General features: G+C 39.2%; 2 protein-coding genes across 2 annotated transcripts in view; one reads left to right on the forward strand and one right to left on the reverse strand.

The window, feature by feature from the left end:
- Nucleotides 1-9,716, reverse strand: part of LOC130927852 (gastrula zinc finger protein XlCGF26.1-like) — a 56,018-nt gene extending 46,302 nt beyond the window's left edge. Inside the window, exons 1-2 of the mRNA XM_057853945.1 lie at nt 9,709-9,716; nt 1,548-1,626 (exon numbers count right to left, since the gene is read on the reverse strand). The gene's annotated coding sequence lies outside the window, so the exon portion shown is untranslated. The remainder of the gene's footprint in view (nt 1-1,547; nt 1,627-9,708) is intronic.
- LOC130927857 (gastrula zinc finger protein XlCGF57.1-like) lies at nt 1,446-18,813 on the forward strand. Its single transcript, XM_057853951.1, has 3 exons — nt 1,446-1,804; nt 4,013-4,096; nt 16,853-18,813. Exons 1-3 carry the CDS (start codon nt 1,693-1,695, stop codon nt 18,439-18,441), a joined length of 1,785 nt encoding a protein of 594 aa, XP_057709934.1. The 5' UTR covers nt 1,446-1,692; the 3' UTR covers nt 18,442-18,813.
- Nucleotides 18,814-19,238: the final 425 nt, after the last annotated feature.

The following is a 19,238-nucleotide window of genomic DNA, read 5'->3' on the forward strand; positions in this document are numbered from 1 at the left end:
ATTAAGATGATCGTGTTGAATTTTTGCACTGGTATTAATAAATAAAATAATCCGGTCAGCTCCCCTGTCGTCCCCGCATCTCAGATCGTCAAATGCTGACGAGAAATAATTGTTTGCTCTTTACGATGTCGCCTTTCTACTCTCATTAGTCTGTTAAGAAAAATGTAGACATATTGCGACATCTCCCGTGTCCGCGTGCTTTGTTTTTGGGCGCTTGAGTAGCACATGATGGACGGATTGACATAATTTGTCAAACCAACCAACACCTGACACGAAGAAAAAAAAAAAAAAAACACTCGGAAAAAAATTACATGTATATACAGTTTCATTGCAAATCAGTATTATGGTGATCATATTGTTTTTTTGCACTGGTATTAATAAATAAAATAATCCGGTCAGCTCCCCTGTCGTCCCCGCATCTCAGATCGTCAAATGCTGACGAGAAATAATTGTTAGCTCTTTACGATGTCGCCTTTCTACTCTCATTAGTCTGTTAAGAAAAATGTAGACATATTGCGACATCTCCCGTGTCTGCGTGCGTTGTTTTGGGCGCTTGAGTAGCACATGATGGACGGATTGACATAAATTGTCAAACCAACCAACACCCGACACGCTGACACGAAAAAAAATAAATAAAACACTCGGGGAAAAATTGACATGTATATACAGTTTCATTGCAAATCAGTATTATGGTGATCATACTAAATATTTTTTTCTGTGCACATATGAGGTAAATATCGCTGCCATGAAGCCTCCATATAGTGACAGTTCTCTGCCCGCTTCACTGCCGTCACGCGACCGCAGCTCAGCTTTTGCTTGCCTCGTAGCTACCCGTGTTTTAAATTACTGTAAATTTGATAGTATGTCGTCATAGGCAGTCACGAGTTTGTTGAGAAAAGTACTACTCTAAACAATGCTCGCTAGATTTGTGTGGTGTTTTTGTCTGTTTGAGCAGCATTTGATAGGCTCCACGTTAACAAATATGTGACAAAGTCATTTCCTTTCATTTTCTGATTCATTCACCGCATAGTCATTACTGGAAAATCAAGTTAGCAGCAAGCTAGGTCAGGAACCGGAGGACCGAGTCACTGAACGGGAAGTGACAAAACTCAGTCTTGCCCCCCTGCCTGCACGCTGGCTGCTTATTGGCCACACGTGGACGTGAGTGACAAACGCCCTGATTCTGTTTCCGGTCCCTCCCCTGCCCGCGATGAGGCTGGCGTCTGATTGGTCGTGTGCGATGTCAGAAGACGCTGCCGCTTGCTCAACGCCCTCCCACGCAGCGAACAAGCACCACCTTCATAGAACGAATCAGTGCAGATGATGATTAGTTCGGTCTAGTTCACCAAAACAATTCGTTCAAAAAGAACGAATCGTTCGCGACCCATACAACACTAGCAGCTACTCACATTTGTCTGCACATGCGCAACGCCACACACGGTTAGTTACCCTTGCGGAAAAGAAAAACGTGGTCAGCAACACGCTGCTTTTTGTACTGCGGAGTTAACCCACCAAGTAAGTTCGGGACGAAGGAGGTTCAAACCTACCTGACTGGAACCTTCCATCTTCAAGTGGTCTTTGTGCGCGTTGAAACTTCGGAGCATAGTTTGCTTTGCTTAGCTTAGCCTGCGAACACAGAACAACGTGGTTCGACACTTGAACATCAAGTCCGAGCCTTCTAAAGTGTGCAAAATGAGCACAAGAAGGACGCCAGCCACAAAGTTCAAGGCGGAAGATCGGCGAGAACATCATCTCTCGACTGCTTGCAAAATGCAAGTAAAAGTTGTTCTTCGCAGACTACCAGGTTGGTTCACCGATTCGGGAAATACAGTACTATTCATTTTTTTTCTCCCATGGTAATGAATTTGAAATGAAAGATTAGAATTCAATGCTAAACCTCTTTGTTTAAATAAATTGGACATCTATCGTTGGGAATCGTAAAGATAATTCTCGATTGATCCTCCAGAAGGGAAATTTGGGTAGGGCGGAAAACACCCGGGTGGTCTGAAGTTCCGCTCTTACGACCCTTAATTGGCTAGATTGACCATATTTTGATTTCCAAAATGAGGACACTCGGCCTGGCCTCAAGATACTTACATTTTAATAGTGATGCACGATAATACATTTTTCAACCGATATCGATAACCGATAATTTCCTGCCCCTTCCACCCGATAACCGATAATGTCACGCCGATAATTCTATTCAAATATGTATGGTAAGTTTTAAAGTATTCAAAGATCAAATGTTACTGTGCAAAAATGTAATTTAGTGCTATTTTTTTTCCACATCAAATGTGAACAAGTAGTAAATTCCAACAACTAAACAATGGCAATGACGTTGTGTAATGGTAAGCTTTTGGCAACAATTACTTAGAGTAGACATCCAAGTTGCACAAAAATGCCTTTAAAAGTAAGCCATTCCTAACATATATCACATTACTACACTACAAAAACACCTCCTTAAAACTAGCAGATTTGGACAAAACTGTTGATTGCGCACATTTGGAGGCTAAATCAAATATATAATTATCCAATTGCATTATCAGTTGAATTTCGCTTTATCTGGATTATCTGTGTGACGTCATAATTGCCATTATCGGCCGATAATTATCGGTGACCGATATTATCGTGCATCTCTACATTTTAATTAACTTCACTCTAAGATGCCTGATTATTAGAGTTGGGAATCTTTAGGCAAATAACCATTCGATTACGATTACAATTCAGAGGCTACGATTCGATTATAAATCAGTCCCCCCCCCCCCCCCCCCCCCGAAATTAGCTGCTTTTATTGTTTCGTACATTTGTTGCAAAAACAGAACAAAAATCCTCTCAGGCTCAAATAAACTTCTAGTTCAGTGTCAAGTTAACAGTTCAAAACGGTAAATAAAATACTCAAGTCCCCATTCTGTATTAGCAGCTTTAAACTACATTTAATTCATTTAATGTTGTGACCAAGGGCGTAGGTTTGCATTGGGACGGTAGGGACATAACACTAGCAACTTTTCAGGATGCTTAAAGCAGAAATGTGAGGCAAAAAAATGTCAACGGAAACAGTTTCAGAACACTTTCACTTCACTTTTCCAACAGGATTCGAAACAATTATGTCTTTTTGTGTATTGTCTATATTGTTCTCAGCAATAGAGTGAGCACAAGCAGAGTAGATAAATGTCACGTTTCAATGGAGTGAAGTACGTGGAAAAAAAAAAACTATTGTTAATTTGTTGCGCAATGATATGACGCTGCGTATTGGGGCCAAATGATAAAATTAATAAAAAAAAAAAAAGAATGACATTAAAGAAAAAAAAGGGTCACATTATTACATAGGGCTAATGTTGCGGTGAGCCGCTATGCACTTTATATACATGTACCTTCCCTCAGAGCTACGACAAAGCATTAGTATAAATTTTTTTGATTATAATTTGATGTAGATGAAGCAAAATAATAAGGATTTCCTTATTTGTAAAACTGATTCTAAAACACAGGATGCTTTCAATATGTTGATTTTACCAGAGGTGGCAACGCCCTATGTAAAGTACTTAGTTGCTTATTCAGCTCATGAGCACGACATTAGCCTGTAATACTCAGTCGTACGAGCCACATAAAGGCAACTTTAATTTAAAAAAAAAAAAAAAAAAAATTACGGCTGCCGTGCTGCCATGCTATGCAAGCTGGGTGTACAGTGTACCCTCCTTTGTTTCATTGAAATAACTCCATGCTTTGGTCACTCTGGTGCGCTTTTTTCCCCCCACGCATATATTTTCTAACCCTTTATTAACCGTCGACGGGATGGTTTGCTTGTTAGCACATTTATGTCATCGATGACGTCGAGTACGTCAAGTAGTCGCTCTAATGTCAGGTCCATTGAATTCATTTGAATAGGATTGGATGACAACAAATCATGAATAAACAAAAAAATGGCAAGGAAGAATTTTCTCTAGCAGAAAACAACTTTGGGGACACAAGTTTGCAAATGAAATAAGATTTGGCCTATGTGTTTGTGGTCTTGCAGATCTATACGTCAGCCAAGCCCAGCATCTTGAGCACCAAGAGTCTGCATGCATCAAGGAAGAGGAAGAGTCCGGACCCATCCAAGGTCATTCTAAACGTTTTTTTTTTTTCTTCAAATGAGGCAGAAATCAAATTCGGTACCTTCTCATAAGTGCGGAAATGTCTTTTAGTCTAATATACTGGTAGTGGCTTTGCTTACTTAGTAGTGGTGCAATGAATTCGTGAACCGACGTAAGGTTTGCGCCATGGCATCAACTTGACTACAGGTAGTCCTGGGGTTACGACGTACCTGACTTTACGATGCGGGGGTCTAGTCCGCCATTCTGTCTCCAGTTGTGTTTGTAAATGGGACCTCGTTCTTGTCATGCTGATTTTTGGTTAAGGTTATCATACTGTCACAATCTCATACAGGCACATGCCTATTCCCTTTTAACATGGGATTTTTTTTTCGGGAGCCCCAGCTGTAACATGGATGTGGAGTGTCCCATTCATGATAGAAAATAGATATAAATAAATATGAAAAAGTTTTAAAAATGCAGAATCTAAAGATAGTCATGGGTTTTTGTCGAGGGTCGGGAACCTGTTTGACCGAGAGAGCCAAAACACCCAACATATTTTAAAAAGAGCAGTTTCTTTCCTGAACTCATTTGAATGCATCATACGGGAGGGAGAGTGTGGTCGCACTCTGCTTTTTCAAGTAGTCGCAGAATTACGAAAGAAATAAATCTTGAGAAAACGAAAAAGTTTACTCTTTACTTAGAATGTTACAATCAATGCGCACTCAACATTTGGAAGATGGTGCCTCTCGGAGCGGCTGTTTAGGAAGTCTCGCTCTCTCCTGGAAGTGGCCTGGAAGTCCTTTCCTTCTGTTGTATTTTCCCTTGGCAAACCAGCTCGTTACATTACAGCGAATTAGTTGATTTAACCGTGAAGGAGTGCGAGTAGATGAAAATAATACTCGCACAGGCTCCAATTTTAGTCGCAAAATTCCCCCATATGGAGCCCTGGATTAAAAAATATATATATATTTTTTTTTTAATTGAAGTGATTTTTCTTCTGGAAATATTTTTTCTTTGTTTGAAGCAACTTAATTTTGGATGGAATTATAACATTACTTTTCTCCCGATTAGTCTGCAGACGATTACCGTAATTTCACTCGAGGGCTTGAAGTTTCGCTCTGAAACCCCAATTTGGCAAGGGTGACCATATTTTGATTTCCAAAAAAAGAGGACACTCGGCCCGGCTTTGAGATACTTAAATTTTACTCCAGGTTTACTCAAAGATGCCTTATCACAAGGGCGTAGGTTTGGTCTCAATATTGGTAGGGACGAACCTGCTTGTACAGTACACTTTTTGCTGTGGACCGGACATTAATAAGACCAAACAGATAAGGTGAACGGCGCTCAGGGCTAGATTTCTCACCAATAAGAACCTAAATAATTGATAGGCTAAATGGTTAATGAAAAAAAACAACAACATTGTATTTACTATACTTTTAAACTGCAAAATTACAGTATAACGTCTTAATCTGATATTTTTTCTTAAATCTAGTGGAATTAATTCCTTCATCTTGAGTTTTAAAGGCAAATTAACAGATTAATGCATCAGATTCTTCCACTTACTTTGAGTGAATATTACCATTTGTTCTTATTAAGCCCATACATCTAACAGTCGGTTATTTTTCACCTAAATCAAGAAAAATGCTTTCAATTAATGTTTTGAACAATATCTATTCTTAAATTAAGAACATCTCTGTCAAACAAGTTTTTTAAAGATTAAATGTACAAACCTATTGCTTAAAATAAGTGTTCTTTTCAGCTAGCCATTTTTCTTATCGCAAGAAATCTGAGTACATTTTACTTGAAGCACTGGCAGATAATTTCACTTATTTTTAGTAGATTAACACTGAAAACAAGGGATTTTTTTGTCTTCCAGTTTTAAGGAGGTGAGTTTTTGCATTGAATATGCATTGGTTCAGGTGATACACCGCACAATTCCCTTTTTATTGTTGAAAAATTACTGAAGAAACATTTGGAAAACTTCCAGAATACGGTAAATGTCTGGATTTTATTTGCAAATTTGAGTTGTATTGTTGAGCACATATTAACATACAAAGGAAAAACAAATTTGTTAATCATTTCTTAAGTATCCAGAAATGCAAAAAAAAAATAAACATTTGTCTTAATACCACTCAAAATTGTCTGTCTTAATAAATTCAATACAACAACAAAACTTATTTGTCAGGGAATAACAAAAATAAAAATGAAAGCTCCTTTGGGCTGCTTTAAAGAGCTTATGACACGAGAAAAAAATTCTAAAATGTCATTATTATGTGAATTAGAATCATATTTTGAGACGATTCGACTATATACAACAATTTAGCAAAACACAGATGACGAGAAATTAGCCTTTTAATCTGCCAGTTAGCCACGCCTACCATTATAGGGCTTTAGCGTCCCCAACAGGTGGATGACGTCAGCGGTAGACTTGGCTCATCGATTTTACTACTCAGCCCATTGAGGGGAAATTATTCAGAACGAGGAAAACGCGTCGAAGAAAGCCACAAAATGTCATTGTCTCTCTACTCCAATATTTTTACAGGATATTCTTTTTACCCAAGTATTTTTCCCCAATAGCTATATAAATGGCTTGAGAAGGACCAGTCAGCCCGTTGAGGGGGAACTATTCACAACGAGGAAAACGCGACGAAGAGAGCGGCAAAATGTCATTGTTTCTGTCTCTTTACTTCAATATTTTTACAGGATACTCTTTTTATCCAAGTATTTTCCCCAATTGCTAAATAAATGGCATGGTCATGACAAATAACAGTCTTGTGCTGAATGGAATATGAAATAATAAAAATGCATTTATTCAGGACATGGCAAAATTACTCCATAATGCTCAAAACTGTCGACTTCACCTTTACTGTCGCACCTCCCGAACGATATTTTATGACACCTAAATCGGACATATGTCATTTCCCTTCCCCGGCTTCGGAGAATGTAAACAAACCAGAAGGCGTGACAGCTAGCCGACATGCTAACCCGAACCGAGTGATGTTTCAAAGTCTTCAAAGCGGAAAATCACACATAGCTATCCTGGATTATTTGACATGACGACCCGGTTATCGAATGTCTTAGCGGATCGGCAAACCGCCCGGCGGAGAGCAATTTACAGTTTGTTCCCCGGAGGATGGTGGCTGGAGCTAACGCAGCTAACGTGCTGCTGCTAATGCATTAGGAGAGCTTTTTACATGCCTATCAATGATCAAACGTAAGTAGTCCTTCATTTAAAGGAAGTTTGTAGTGTTTACTTTGTAATCGCTGTATTCGTATTTGACATAATACAAAACAAGATGTTTACTCACTTCCTCGTAAGTCCAATGGTCCCACAGTAAATATCCACGGTGAATGGGAACCTTTTGAAACTCCAAAAAGGCGCATACGCCTCTCCCTCATACAGAATGATTTTTCTGCAGCCGTTTCGCTGGCGTGATGCGAAAAATAAACGTATTAATCCGCAAAATCAGCTGAATCCTTCGTCCTCAAACACAACAGTACACTGTAGCGTGAAGAGGACGTCTTCTACCGTACACGTCACAGCGCCCTCCTCCTTAATGCAAGACCGAAGCCGGAAGTCACTCATTTTCCTGGCGCGGGATTCAAAAAACTAAATAAATATAGCGATCGCTTCCACACACATCCAAGCAGTCCATATCATTCAGGGGCATAAAATACCGCGTGTATTATGAAATAAACATGCTTTTTCGTGTCACAGGCACTTTAAGACCTCTTAAGCAAAATTAAAATGAAAACTCGGGAGAAGGGGGTAAAGCTTGGTTCACTAAATTTCTTACAGCTGAGCAGAGTTCACCTTATTTCTGTTTAATTAACGGTAACATAGTAGAAAACACATACAGGAGGACACTTCTCCTAAGCAGCTTCTTCTCAGGGTAGCAAGTTCACACAGTTTAATGTAATGGTAATGCTAAACTGCGATGCAGGTCGGACTATCAGTAGTAAAGAGCGGGCGGAGGAGGCGGCATGTCGACATGTTCCGTAATATTGTACTCTGAGAGTGTGTTCAAGTCATCAGCCAATCAAACGAGCGTTTGAGGAATAAAACATTGACTGGCTCATTCAGCAAGTGTAAAAGGGGTAAATTCGGGGCCGCATGTATGGGGGGGCCAGGACGGGCACGGCCCACCCAGACGTGAGTCGTGCCCACCCAATCAAAATGTCGGTGTTCTGTTATGCATAAATGATTGATTGGTTTTGTGATTGAATACCTGAGTTTTATTGCTTTTACGTCTTATTAGCATCATCTAGTGGATGCCTTAATTTACTGCATCTCATGCGCACTTTATTTGAAAGAAACTGCAACACGGAAGTGACGTTCTGTAGAGAATCACACGATGACGGCCGCAGTCAGTTCGCGCCGTCTCTGTGATCACTTTTGTATTGTTTAAATGTGTTTAAAAACGTAAATATGTGAACTGTGTGTACGTCAGTGCAAAAAAGTGAGACAGATTCACTTAGCATGAAACTTGTGATATGCTAATTACCCACGAGTTAGAGGGTCGGCAAAATGGCGTCTCGGGCGCTCTGGTAATTGTTTATTCATATTTTCCTATGCAGTTTGCTACAGATAGGGCAGTACGTATGTGATTTCATATATTGTGCATATTTTGATTGTGTTGTTTTGTTTGTTTTCTTTAGTTTCACCCTTTTGAGTGTTAATAAACCTGCTTAGACAAAGCCACGTCTGCAGAGTCGTTGATACGAGAAAGGTGTTCATAGCCTCGACTATCGTGACGGCACAGTCGGGAATATCTATTGTAGCGTCGCACTGGATATAGAGAATGCATGGAGAGTTGGTCTCACCTACTTTTTAATTGCAGGATTAACGGTTACTGTTGGCCACAACCACGCCGAACAAGCTATCACCAAAACAAGCTGTTTTTCCAACCTCATTTGTTATCCGTGCGCTTTCTCTCTCTCCTCCAGACACATTCTCGCAGTAGGACATCCGGGCATTAATGACGTCACCAGCCACAACAAAGCGTCGCCATATTGAAATGGGGGCAAAACACGAGTCACAAGCAGTTGCTCTGTCATGCATTGTAGTACAAACGCATTAAACTTTTGTCTTATTTGCGTTCTTTTTTTTTCCGTCGGAATGACTAAAAGTTGCCGTGTTGCAGGTTGTAACACAAGGAAGAGTTTGGAGCCACATTTGAAGTTCTTCATTCTTCCTCGTGAGAAAAAAAGGACAAACAAATGGCTGAAAGCAATCAATCGAGGAACAGTAAAAGAAGACGGTTCCGTGGACCATTCTCGCCAGTGGGAACCTAAATCCAGGCACATTTACGTTTGCAGCCGACATTTTATTACTGCTGAGTAAACTTTAATCAATTTTTTTGCCCCAATTAGCTGCTAGGATTCAATAGACTAGGCAGTGGTTATTGTTACCGTAACCAACAACTCGCAAAGCGTTATTTTTCTTTTGCCGTTAACTGCTCTGATTGGTCAGTCGGTATATTATTGGCCTGGTGGGAATTGGTTATTTTGCGGTGACGTGCTCATAACGCTTGGAGGCGAATTACCGGTTACGGCAGAAATAATCACTCCGTATATACTACCATTTTTCAAGTTCCACACAGTACATATTCCACGTGATTGATAAAGGTCAACTTACTGAGTGACTTTATGAGGTAGTTGTAGATGTTTCCGAACTCCACTGCAGGCATTTCTTTTGCATTTCCTTGTAACAAAAAAATCCGTGTCAGCCCTTCTGCATTCGGCAAATATGATATAATTTGTAATTTCACCTCATTTTGGTCACTCTAGTGGCCATAGTATCAATCTATATCTCACGTCAACACAGGCTAACATGTTGTTATAATTTTGTCCACGAATGATCAGCGAAGTGATACGAACTATCATCCAATCTCATCTACGTGTCACCTAGGTCGTGCTGAATCAATTTTTGAAGATTCCATGGGTTGCTCTGGCTTGATTTCATAGTTTTATCGTCATCAATACACTGCTAACGTCGACCAGACCGAAAGTGCGAGGCAGACATTTTCCAAGATGGCGGCGCCCATATTTCGCTCAGGAAACTTGTCTATAATCACATCAAATCATGACATGTCAAATAGAAAAATACAGCTGAAATAACCAAACTATTTTTGGGAATATTCCAATTTATAACCTTTCTGTGATTACTTCTGGTGTTGCACCAATACCATTTATTGGGCCCGATACAGATACCTGGCTGTGCTGTATCGGCCGATACCGATACCACTCTGTTAGCAAAAAAAAAAAAAAAAAACATACACACACACACTAGGCCTGAACGATATATCGTTTAAACATCGCCATCGCGATGTGCGCATGCGCAATAGTCCCATCGCAAAGACGTGCGAGTTTTTTCATTTTCATTTTCTTAAATCCACAAACGTTTGTTTTGAGGAAGGAGCGGACAGCCTCTCATTCCCTCCAGCTCGCAGTCATCGGCTCCTCCCCCTCCCCTGCTAGAGCGGAGTGGAGGGAGGAGGGGCCGAACAGCAGAGCGGAGGGAGGAGGGGCCGTTTTCAAAGTGAAAGCAAGCAACACGTTGAATAGGGAAGACTGTCTCCAAAAGGAGTTTTGGAAGTATTTTGGCTATCGACAAGAATATAAGGAACAAAAAACAGCCCTGTTGACAGTGCCTCGCCGTGGTTGCCTCAACAAGAAGTAATCCGTCGAACATGTTGGACCATTTAAAACTCAGGTATCTATGCATTCCTGCTACGAGCTTCCCATCAGAGGCTTTTTATTTTTAGTACAGGTGGGAACATTGTTACGTGCCAACGTTCTTGTCTCAAGCCTGCAATGGTGGATAAACTAGTTGTCTTGGCCAAAAACCTATGAGACCCAGTTGAGAATTGCTGAGCAAGGAAGGTGGACGACATGCAGACAAATACATAACACAGCTGCAGGAATGTCTTTCCTTCTTTTTATTCATATGACAGCTATCAGGAAGGCAGGAAATTTGGGAGTTAAAATGGTTCTGTTATTCATCAGTTATTTGCTGTTATTCCGTTCAATTATTTACAAGTTCAATTGAGTTTCTGTTTCTTTTATATTTAAATTAATTGTAAATCGTATTTTTCAAATAACTATAGTACAGCTGCACATAAAGTTTTGATACTTAATATTTTTTAAATATTTTTACAATTTTGTTGCAGTTTTGCAGTTCTATATTGTTATATTTTGTGTAAACAACTCGGGACTAATGCACTTGCACTTTTATTTGACAGATTTAATATTTAAGTTCAAATATGTCGACAACTTTATTGTTTTACTGAGGTTTTTATTTATTGTTATAGTTTGTGAACAACTCTTATTTGTCATTAGGAGTGGGAACCTCAGGGCACCTCACGATACGATACGATTCACGATACAAGGCTCACGATAACGATTATATCACGATACAGCGATTATCGATATATTGGTCAGAAATTGGATACATGACATTCTACGATACAACTGTTGAAACGAAAAAAAAAAAGATATTTAAAAATACAAAAAATACTGTTTAAGTCATTTATTAAACAGTGACACCTTTTCTGTGCAACATTGGTGTAAAATATAAATCTACTGCAAATTGTGCCCCTGCACATATAGAGGAAACCAACCACGACCACTGATATCGCTTGGAGAGATCAAGCTCCAATTTCAATTTTAATTTCTTTAAAGTTTTAAATCTTAAAAAAAAATAAATAAATAAATAAATACGTGCCATAGGTGTCAGCAGTTGAGCTTGGAGTGGGGCAATGATAAAATTGGTGGGTCTTTTCTTCGTATATGACCTTTGTTGCTTGGTTTGAGCACTTCCGCTATCTGCTTCAGCATTTAAGATGTCAGACTTGCTCAGTCACAGTCTTCCTCACCTTAAAAACAACAAAATAAAACAAAAAATATTAGCTACTTCATAGCCTTTGAGTTGAAATCCTGATTTTTTTTGTGTTGGAAGTATTGAATTTAAAAAAAATATGAATTGAATGTATAGAAATTAAAAATTCAATAATTACCTATTTTTAATATGTAGGCTACATCAATAATTACCTAATTTTAATATGTAGGCTACTTTAATTATCATGCACATCACTTTATATATCTTGGAACCTATTCAAACCATTTTTATAGCTTATTGTATCAAAATGACAGTAATAATAGTTTGTGTAGTAAACTAGATGGAAATTGGTTCTCAAATAAATCGGTAAATTCATGTGGGCTTGTTCGATATTCATTTTCATCCAGTTTAGGGTCCTGGTTTATTTTATATCATTCAACACCAAATGTCATCAAAATAATACATGTAAATTAAAAAGTCAATTACATTGCAAAACTTTCTTACCTCAAGTGATGAAAGCGAAGCTCACAAACTCCAGTGTCCACTACGTCACCAGCTCCCAGTGAAACTGGGAAAATTTTTCTTAGACAATTCTTGCATACAGCAAAGTCCTTGTTCACCTTACTTCCTTTCTTGTTGGTGTAAAATCTAAAGTGTGTCCCCATGTGTGATTTGAAGCAATATTTTTCTCATTTTTTCCTCCACTGTTCTCACTGAGCTTTTTTATTTTTTCAACCCACTTGGGGTTGAAGCTCTCTTCTTCTCTAGACAACTTGTGCGCACTTTACCCTCACCGCCGCTTCCGAGCGCCCCTAGTGGACCGCCAAGGAATTGCTCAACAAACATTGAGCAGTTTACAGCATTCATACTCCATTGTATGGCCAATATGTTAAATAAAAGTATCGATTCTTGGCGGGAGCATATCGATAACCCATCGGGTTGCAAAATATCGCGATATATCGCTGTATCGAGATATTGTCACACTCTTATTTGTCATATTTAATATTTTTGTTCAAATATGTTTACAACTTTTTTGTTATTTTACTGAAGTTTTTATTTATTGTTATATTTTGTCAAAAACTTAGGGGACGAATGCACCTGCTCTTTTATTTGTCATTTAATGTATTTGCTGCTGTTGAAGTGTCAAATATTGTGTTCAATAAATTATCTATTTTGTGCAGACATGGCTTCCTGGATCCCTTCATAATAATACAGCAATCTTAATCATTCACAAATGAAACGGTATTATATGAATACACTGTGGTCACGGTGTTTCATGCAAAGTATTTCCAAACAGCTATTCAAGTCATCTAGTGAAAATTTCTTTAAAAAAAAATTTTTTTTTTTTTAAATATATGTATATTTTTTTACTATCGCAATATAATATATCGCAATATATTGCACACCTCAAAAAAATCGCAACAATAGTTTTTTCCAATATCGTTCAGGCCTAACACACACACACACATACATATATATATATATATATATATATATATATATATATATATATATATATATATATATATATATATATTAGGGGTGTAACGGTACGCAAAAATCTCGGTTCGGTACGTACCTCGGTTTTGAGGTCACGGTTCGGTTCATTTTCGGTACAGTAAAAAAACAAAATGCAAAATATAAATGTGCTAGTTGTTTATTACACACTTTTGTGCTTTCAACAACAGGAACCGTAGCCTATACAAAGCTAGAATTCTGCTCAAAAAGTAGCGGGTATTTAAAGATAATAATCCAACAACAATTTGTCTTTCAGACCCCACGTATTGGTCAGCTTTCTTTCTGAAAGAAAGAAGAAAAAAGTGCTGTGCTAAAGAGAAAAGCAATCCCAATGACAAATATTTTAACATGTATTTTACAAATGAAATGCCTCAATGATTTTTTTTTTCTTATGAACGGTTTTCAAAAGCTTTATTGGTGGATTTTCTCAAGTTGAAGCGCCACACAGAAATTAATAAATATAATTTTGTAAGCAGGATCTGTGTATTATTTTTATTATTTAATTACAGGTGCTTTAGCTCATTTCAATTTATTTTATTTAAAGGGGCTATGATTTATTTTATTATGTGTTTGCATTTTACAAATGTGATGTAGTATTCATTTATATTGTATATTTTATGTTGTATAACTTTAGTTCCTATGTGAATACGAGTTCCTACTTGTTTTGTTGTGGTAGGAGGATTTTGTATTGAACACGGGGCCGTGTTGGTTATTATTACAGCAGAGAAGACAGCAATAAATCAACAAAGACAAGTCAACTGTGCCCCGATCTACCACTCAAGAGATCTGATGGACTCAAAAAGTGGGTTACGATTGCATATTAATTTGAAAATTGACCGGATCCACTGTATTTTTACCCGAGTGACTTCCGGTTTGCTAGCTAGTAGCATTGACGCAGGAGGGCCGCGTCTCTCGTCAAATAATAAACTCTGCCGTTCTTTTGGCGCTTCTGGGACACGTCTAACACGCGGCCGCACTGCGACTGGTGTGCATTGGCTGATTGACTTTAACGGCCACGTTTCACTGCGTTCTCGCGGCGGCCACGTTGTCGCGCCGTTGACGTTTTGTCCTACCGTGTTGGTCCTCATTATAGTAGAGAAGACGGAGTAAATATAATTTACACAAAGAAACTGTAACCCGATCGACTCACAGCCTCAAAAAGTAAGGGTTACATTACGTCAGAAACTCTTTCGGTACGCGTCCGTTCCGAACCGAAGACCAAGTACCGAAACGGTTCAATACGAATACAAGTACCGTTACACCCTTAATATATATATATATATATATATTTTTTTTTTTTTTTCGACACAATTCAATACATTAAATGCTCTGAAACAGAAAATACAACTGTTATTATTGTTATTGTTATTATTTGCTGACAAGCAAAAATAACATCTTATAAACAAGAATTTTAGTGCATAATATTTATGTGCTTACTTCTTACTGATCTGAAGAAATTTTGTATATAAGTGCTGAGAACAATCTTTACTGTTTGTAAAGTTGGGCACACTGTTGATTGCTGCAGCTCTCTTAGCAGCTATATTTACCATATAAGCAAAACATCCTATTTGTGGTCCGAGTCCATCTGTAACATGTACTGAATTAACAGTATTTGCAGCATTATCTATAGTCACTGGTATGGTTTGATTGGGCCTGCTTAACTTCCATTCAGTCATGGTGTTTTCTAATTCATCAATGTAGTATATGGACTACGCATCGCTCTGGGCTCACGCAGCTAATGGCATGGGATCTAATGTAGCTAATCTAGGTTGCTATTTGATGATATCTAGTGTGTGCGCGCGAGAGTTAGCATGGGATCTAACAATTGACATCTAGGTTGCTATTTGATGATATCTACTGTGCGCGCTGCGGCTGCGCCGCTTGAGTGTTTTCTGGCCACAGACGGCACTTCTGCCCATTACTGCACAACACATATGAGAATCGACTTTCATAAACAGGACGAGTTTGAAGTACGGTGCTCTTAATTTGCCACTCATTGTTCATCATGAAACCATGAGTTTGCTTAGTCTCCCACGGTTTTAAGCTTTCTGATTCCATCGGCGCGATAATAGCAGGCGTTAGCTTACGCATGCTAATCGTTTGTGAATGCCATGTTAGATGAGCAGCGTAACATCGAGGATATGCGATGTAGTTTACATCCTTAAAATTGAAAACGAAGGAGTTAATTTCGTTTGGTAATTTCGAGACAAAGAGATACAGATGTCATGCATCGGGATTCGGGAAGTTGGCTCACGTGGGGAGGACAGTACATTTGCGTTCAAGTGATGCCAGTAGATGGTATCGGCGCCCTAAATGTTGGTACTCGTCGATACCGATACCACCAATTCGGGCCGGATCGGCGCCCCCTGCCGATACTAGTATCGGTATCGGTGCAACTTTAATTACTTCATTGACAAAATTATTCAACCCATTAAGTATCTATAACTTTAGTACTTAGTACAACATCCTTTGCAACAATAACATCTTTTAGACGTGAAGCATAGCTTGACACAAGTTTCTTGCAGTGATCCACATGTATCTTTGCCCATTCCTCATGGGCAAAGGCCTCTGGTTCATCAACATTTTTGGGCTTGCGTGCTGTAAATACCTTCACGTACCATCAGAGATTTTCAATGGGATTTAAGTCTGGTAATTGTCATGGCCACTCCAGAATCTTCCAGCACTTCTTATGCAACCGAGATGTGGTAGATGTTGAGGTTTGCTTAGGATCATTGTCCTGTTGGAAGGTCCAACCTCACCCAAGCCTCAGCTTTGTCAATGACTGCATGACATTTGCATCCAAGATTGAACTTGATTCATAATACCTTGCACACGCTGAAGATTCCTTGTAGCTGAAGAAGCAAAACCACCCCAGTGCATGTATGCCCCCCCCCCCCCCCCCCCTCACTGTGCTGCACAGTAGATAGGGAGTTCTTTTCTTCTCAATACTTCATCTGGGGACATTCTTGAGTCACTTCCTTTTCAGCAGAGGAGTGTAGAGTAGACAAAAATTTGACTCAAGTAAGAGTAAGGGTACTTCAAAATGATAATACTCAAGTAAAAGTAATCATCCCCAAAAAATGTACTGAAGTACAAATGAAAATGTATTTGGTGAAAAAAATACATGATTAAAATTGTAACTGCTTACATTTATGTTTGATTTTTTTTTAAAAAATTTAAATCAATAATAATAATACAATAAATAAATTTGCCACTGCTTGCACCTGAAGGATGAGGGGATGTCAATGCACGATGACTAACAGCCAATTGGTGCATCGTTGTCATGGGAAGGACGGCCCAGAATGCATCTTGTACGCACGCGTATATACACTCTCACTTGTTCTCTCGGCCAGTCTAACCTCACGGCCTAGTACATGAATAGACGGTCCATAAAATACATCATTTGTCTTCTTGTGTCTTGCAGGTTTCAGCAAATATCTTTGTCCTGGCGCTCAACAGCTAAAGAGAGAAGTACAACTTCCAATCAAAAAGGAGGAGGTAGAGCTGCCATATGTTAAAGAGGAAGACGATATCACCATGTCGACTGGTGAGCCCTTGAATCGTGAAGAAGGTCCGAGTGAGGCCAGCAGAGGGACGGAGCCTCCAAGCAGCAGCAGCTCAACAGAACGATCGCAAGCACACATTTTCATCGCACCATCAGATAGAAATGGCACCACGTCACACTCACCTTACAAAGATGATGGTCATAAGAAATCTCACCGTGACTACAAACTCTGCAAATGCTCTCAGTGTGGGGAAACCTTTGTTAATAACTATAGTTGTCGTATGCATATGAAGAGCCACACTGGTGAAAATCCTCTTGTCTGCTCAGTTTGTGGTCAAAAATTCCCTCAGAAGAGCAAATTAGACAGACACACTAGAACCCCCACTGGTGAAAAACCTTTTTCCTGCTCAGTTTGTGGTCAAAGATTCACTCAACTTAACAACTTAAAAGTACACACAAGAACCCACACTGGTGTAAAACCTTTTTCCTGCTCCGTTTGTGGAAAAAGATTCCCCCAGAACAGCGCCTTAAACTCACACACAAGAACCCACACTGGCGAAAAACCTTTTTCCTGCTCATTTTGTGGTCAAGGATTCACTCAACTTCACCACTTAAAAGTACACACAAGAACCCACACTGGCGATAAACCTTTTTCCTGCTCAGTTTGTGGTCAAGGATTCACTCAAGTTCACCACTTAAAAGTACACACAAGAACCCACACTGGCGAAAAACCTTTTTCCTGCTCAGTTTGTGGTCGAGGTTTCGCGAAAAAGCGTAGCTTACAAATACACGTAAGAACGCACACCGGAGAAAAACCTTTTTCCTGCTCAGTTTGTGGTCGCGGTTTCGCTATAAAGCAGAGCTTACAAAAACATGTAAGAACGCACACAGGAGAAAAACCTTTTTCCTGCTCAGTTTGTGGTCAAGGATTCACTCAACTTAACAACTTAAAAGTACACACAAGAACCCACACTGGTGAAAACCCTTTTTCCTGCTCAGTTTGTGGTCAAGGATTCACTCAACTTCACCACTTAAAAGTACACACAAGAACCCACACTGGCGATAAACCTTTTTCCTGCTCAGTTTGTGGTCAAGGATTCACTCAAGTTCACCACTTAAAAGTACACACAAGAACCCACACTGGCGAAAAACCTTTTTCCTGCTCAGTTTGTGGTCGAGGTTTCGCTATAAAGCGTAGCTTACAAATACACGTAAGAACGCACACCGGAGAAAAACCTTTTTCCTGCTCAGTTTGTGGTCAAGGATTCACTCAACTTAACAACTTAAAAGTACACACAAGAACCCACACTGGTGAAAACCCTTTTTCCTGCTCAGTTTGTGGTCAAAGATTCACTCAACTTAACAACTTAAAAGCACACACAAGAACCCACACTGGTGAAAAACCTTTTTCCTGCTCAGTTTGTGGAAAAGGATTCACTCAGAAGAGCGCCTTAATCACGCACACAAGAACCCACACTGGTGATAACCCTTTTTCCTGCTCAGTTTAAGGTCAAACATTCAGTCGCAAGGATCGGATTAAGAGACACGTGTGTATTGGTGTGAGAAGCAGTGGCCAATGACTGTTTTGCATATCATCCATGCTGGCTTCATCAGATTTTGCACGCAGGTCAATTGTAGTCTGTAGAGTTTTCTTGAATCCTGTTGAGGATTGGCAGTATTGGTGCTTTACATGTGCTTTGTCCAATCCTTGTATGATGTGGATCCACCGTATTGCCAAAAGTGTTGGTTCACCTGATTTTACTCTCAGGTTGAGTGGCATTATTTATACTAGAGATGTCCCGATCCGATATTCGGATCGGATTGGACGCCGATATGGGCAAAAAAAATGCGCATCGGTATCTGATCGGCCAACACGAAAAAATTCCGATCCAGATTTCTGATCTTTTTTTTTTTTTTTTTTTTTTTTTTTTTTTTTTTTTTTTTTTTTTTGAAAGTCCGGTCTGGGTTTTCCACCGCACCAATTTACAAAATCATTCCAGTTTTTGCTTCGGTTTCCCTAAAATCCAGTCCGCATTTTACAGCACACCTTCAACACACTACATTTACATTACAGTCTCCCAATTTACCGAGAGAATTTATCGGTAAAAATGTCACCTGTGTGGGATCATTTCACCTTAAAGGACGACAAAGACGAAGAGGCAGAGTGCAACATATGCCACAATAAAGTCAAGCGTGGTGGTAAAGCTGTAAGAAGTTTTAATACAACCAACCTAATCAAGCATTTCGTGAAATACCACCACAAACAATATGAGAAGTATGTTAAGAAAACCGAAGACAAAAAGAA

Source organism: Corythoichthys intestinalis, chromosome 13 (genome assembly GCF_030265065.1).
Source record: "Corythoichthys intestinalis isolate RoL2023-P3 chromosome 13, ASM3026506v1, whole genome shotgun sequence".
In the NCBI taxonomy this organism is placed as follows: domain Eukaryota; kingdom Metazoa; phylum Chordata; class Actinopteri; order Syngnathiformes; family Syngnathidae; genus Corythoichthys; species Corythoichthys intestinalis.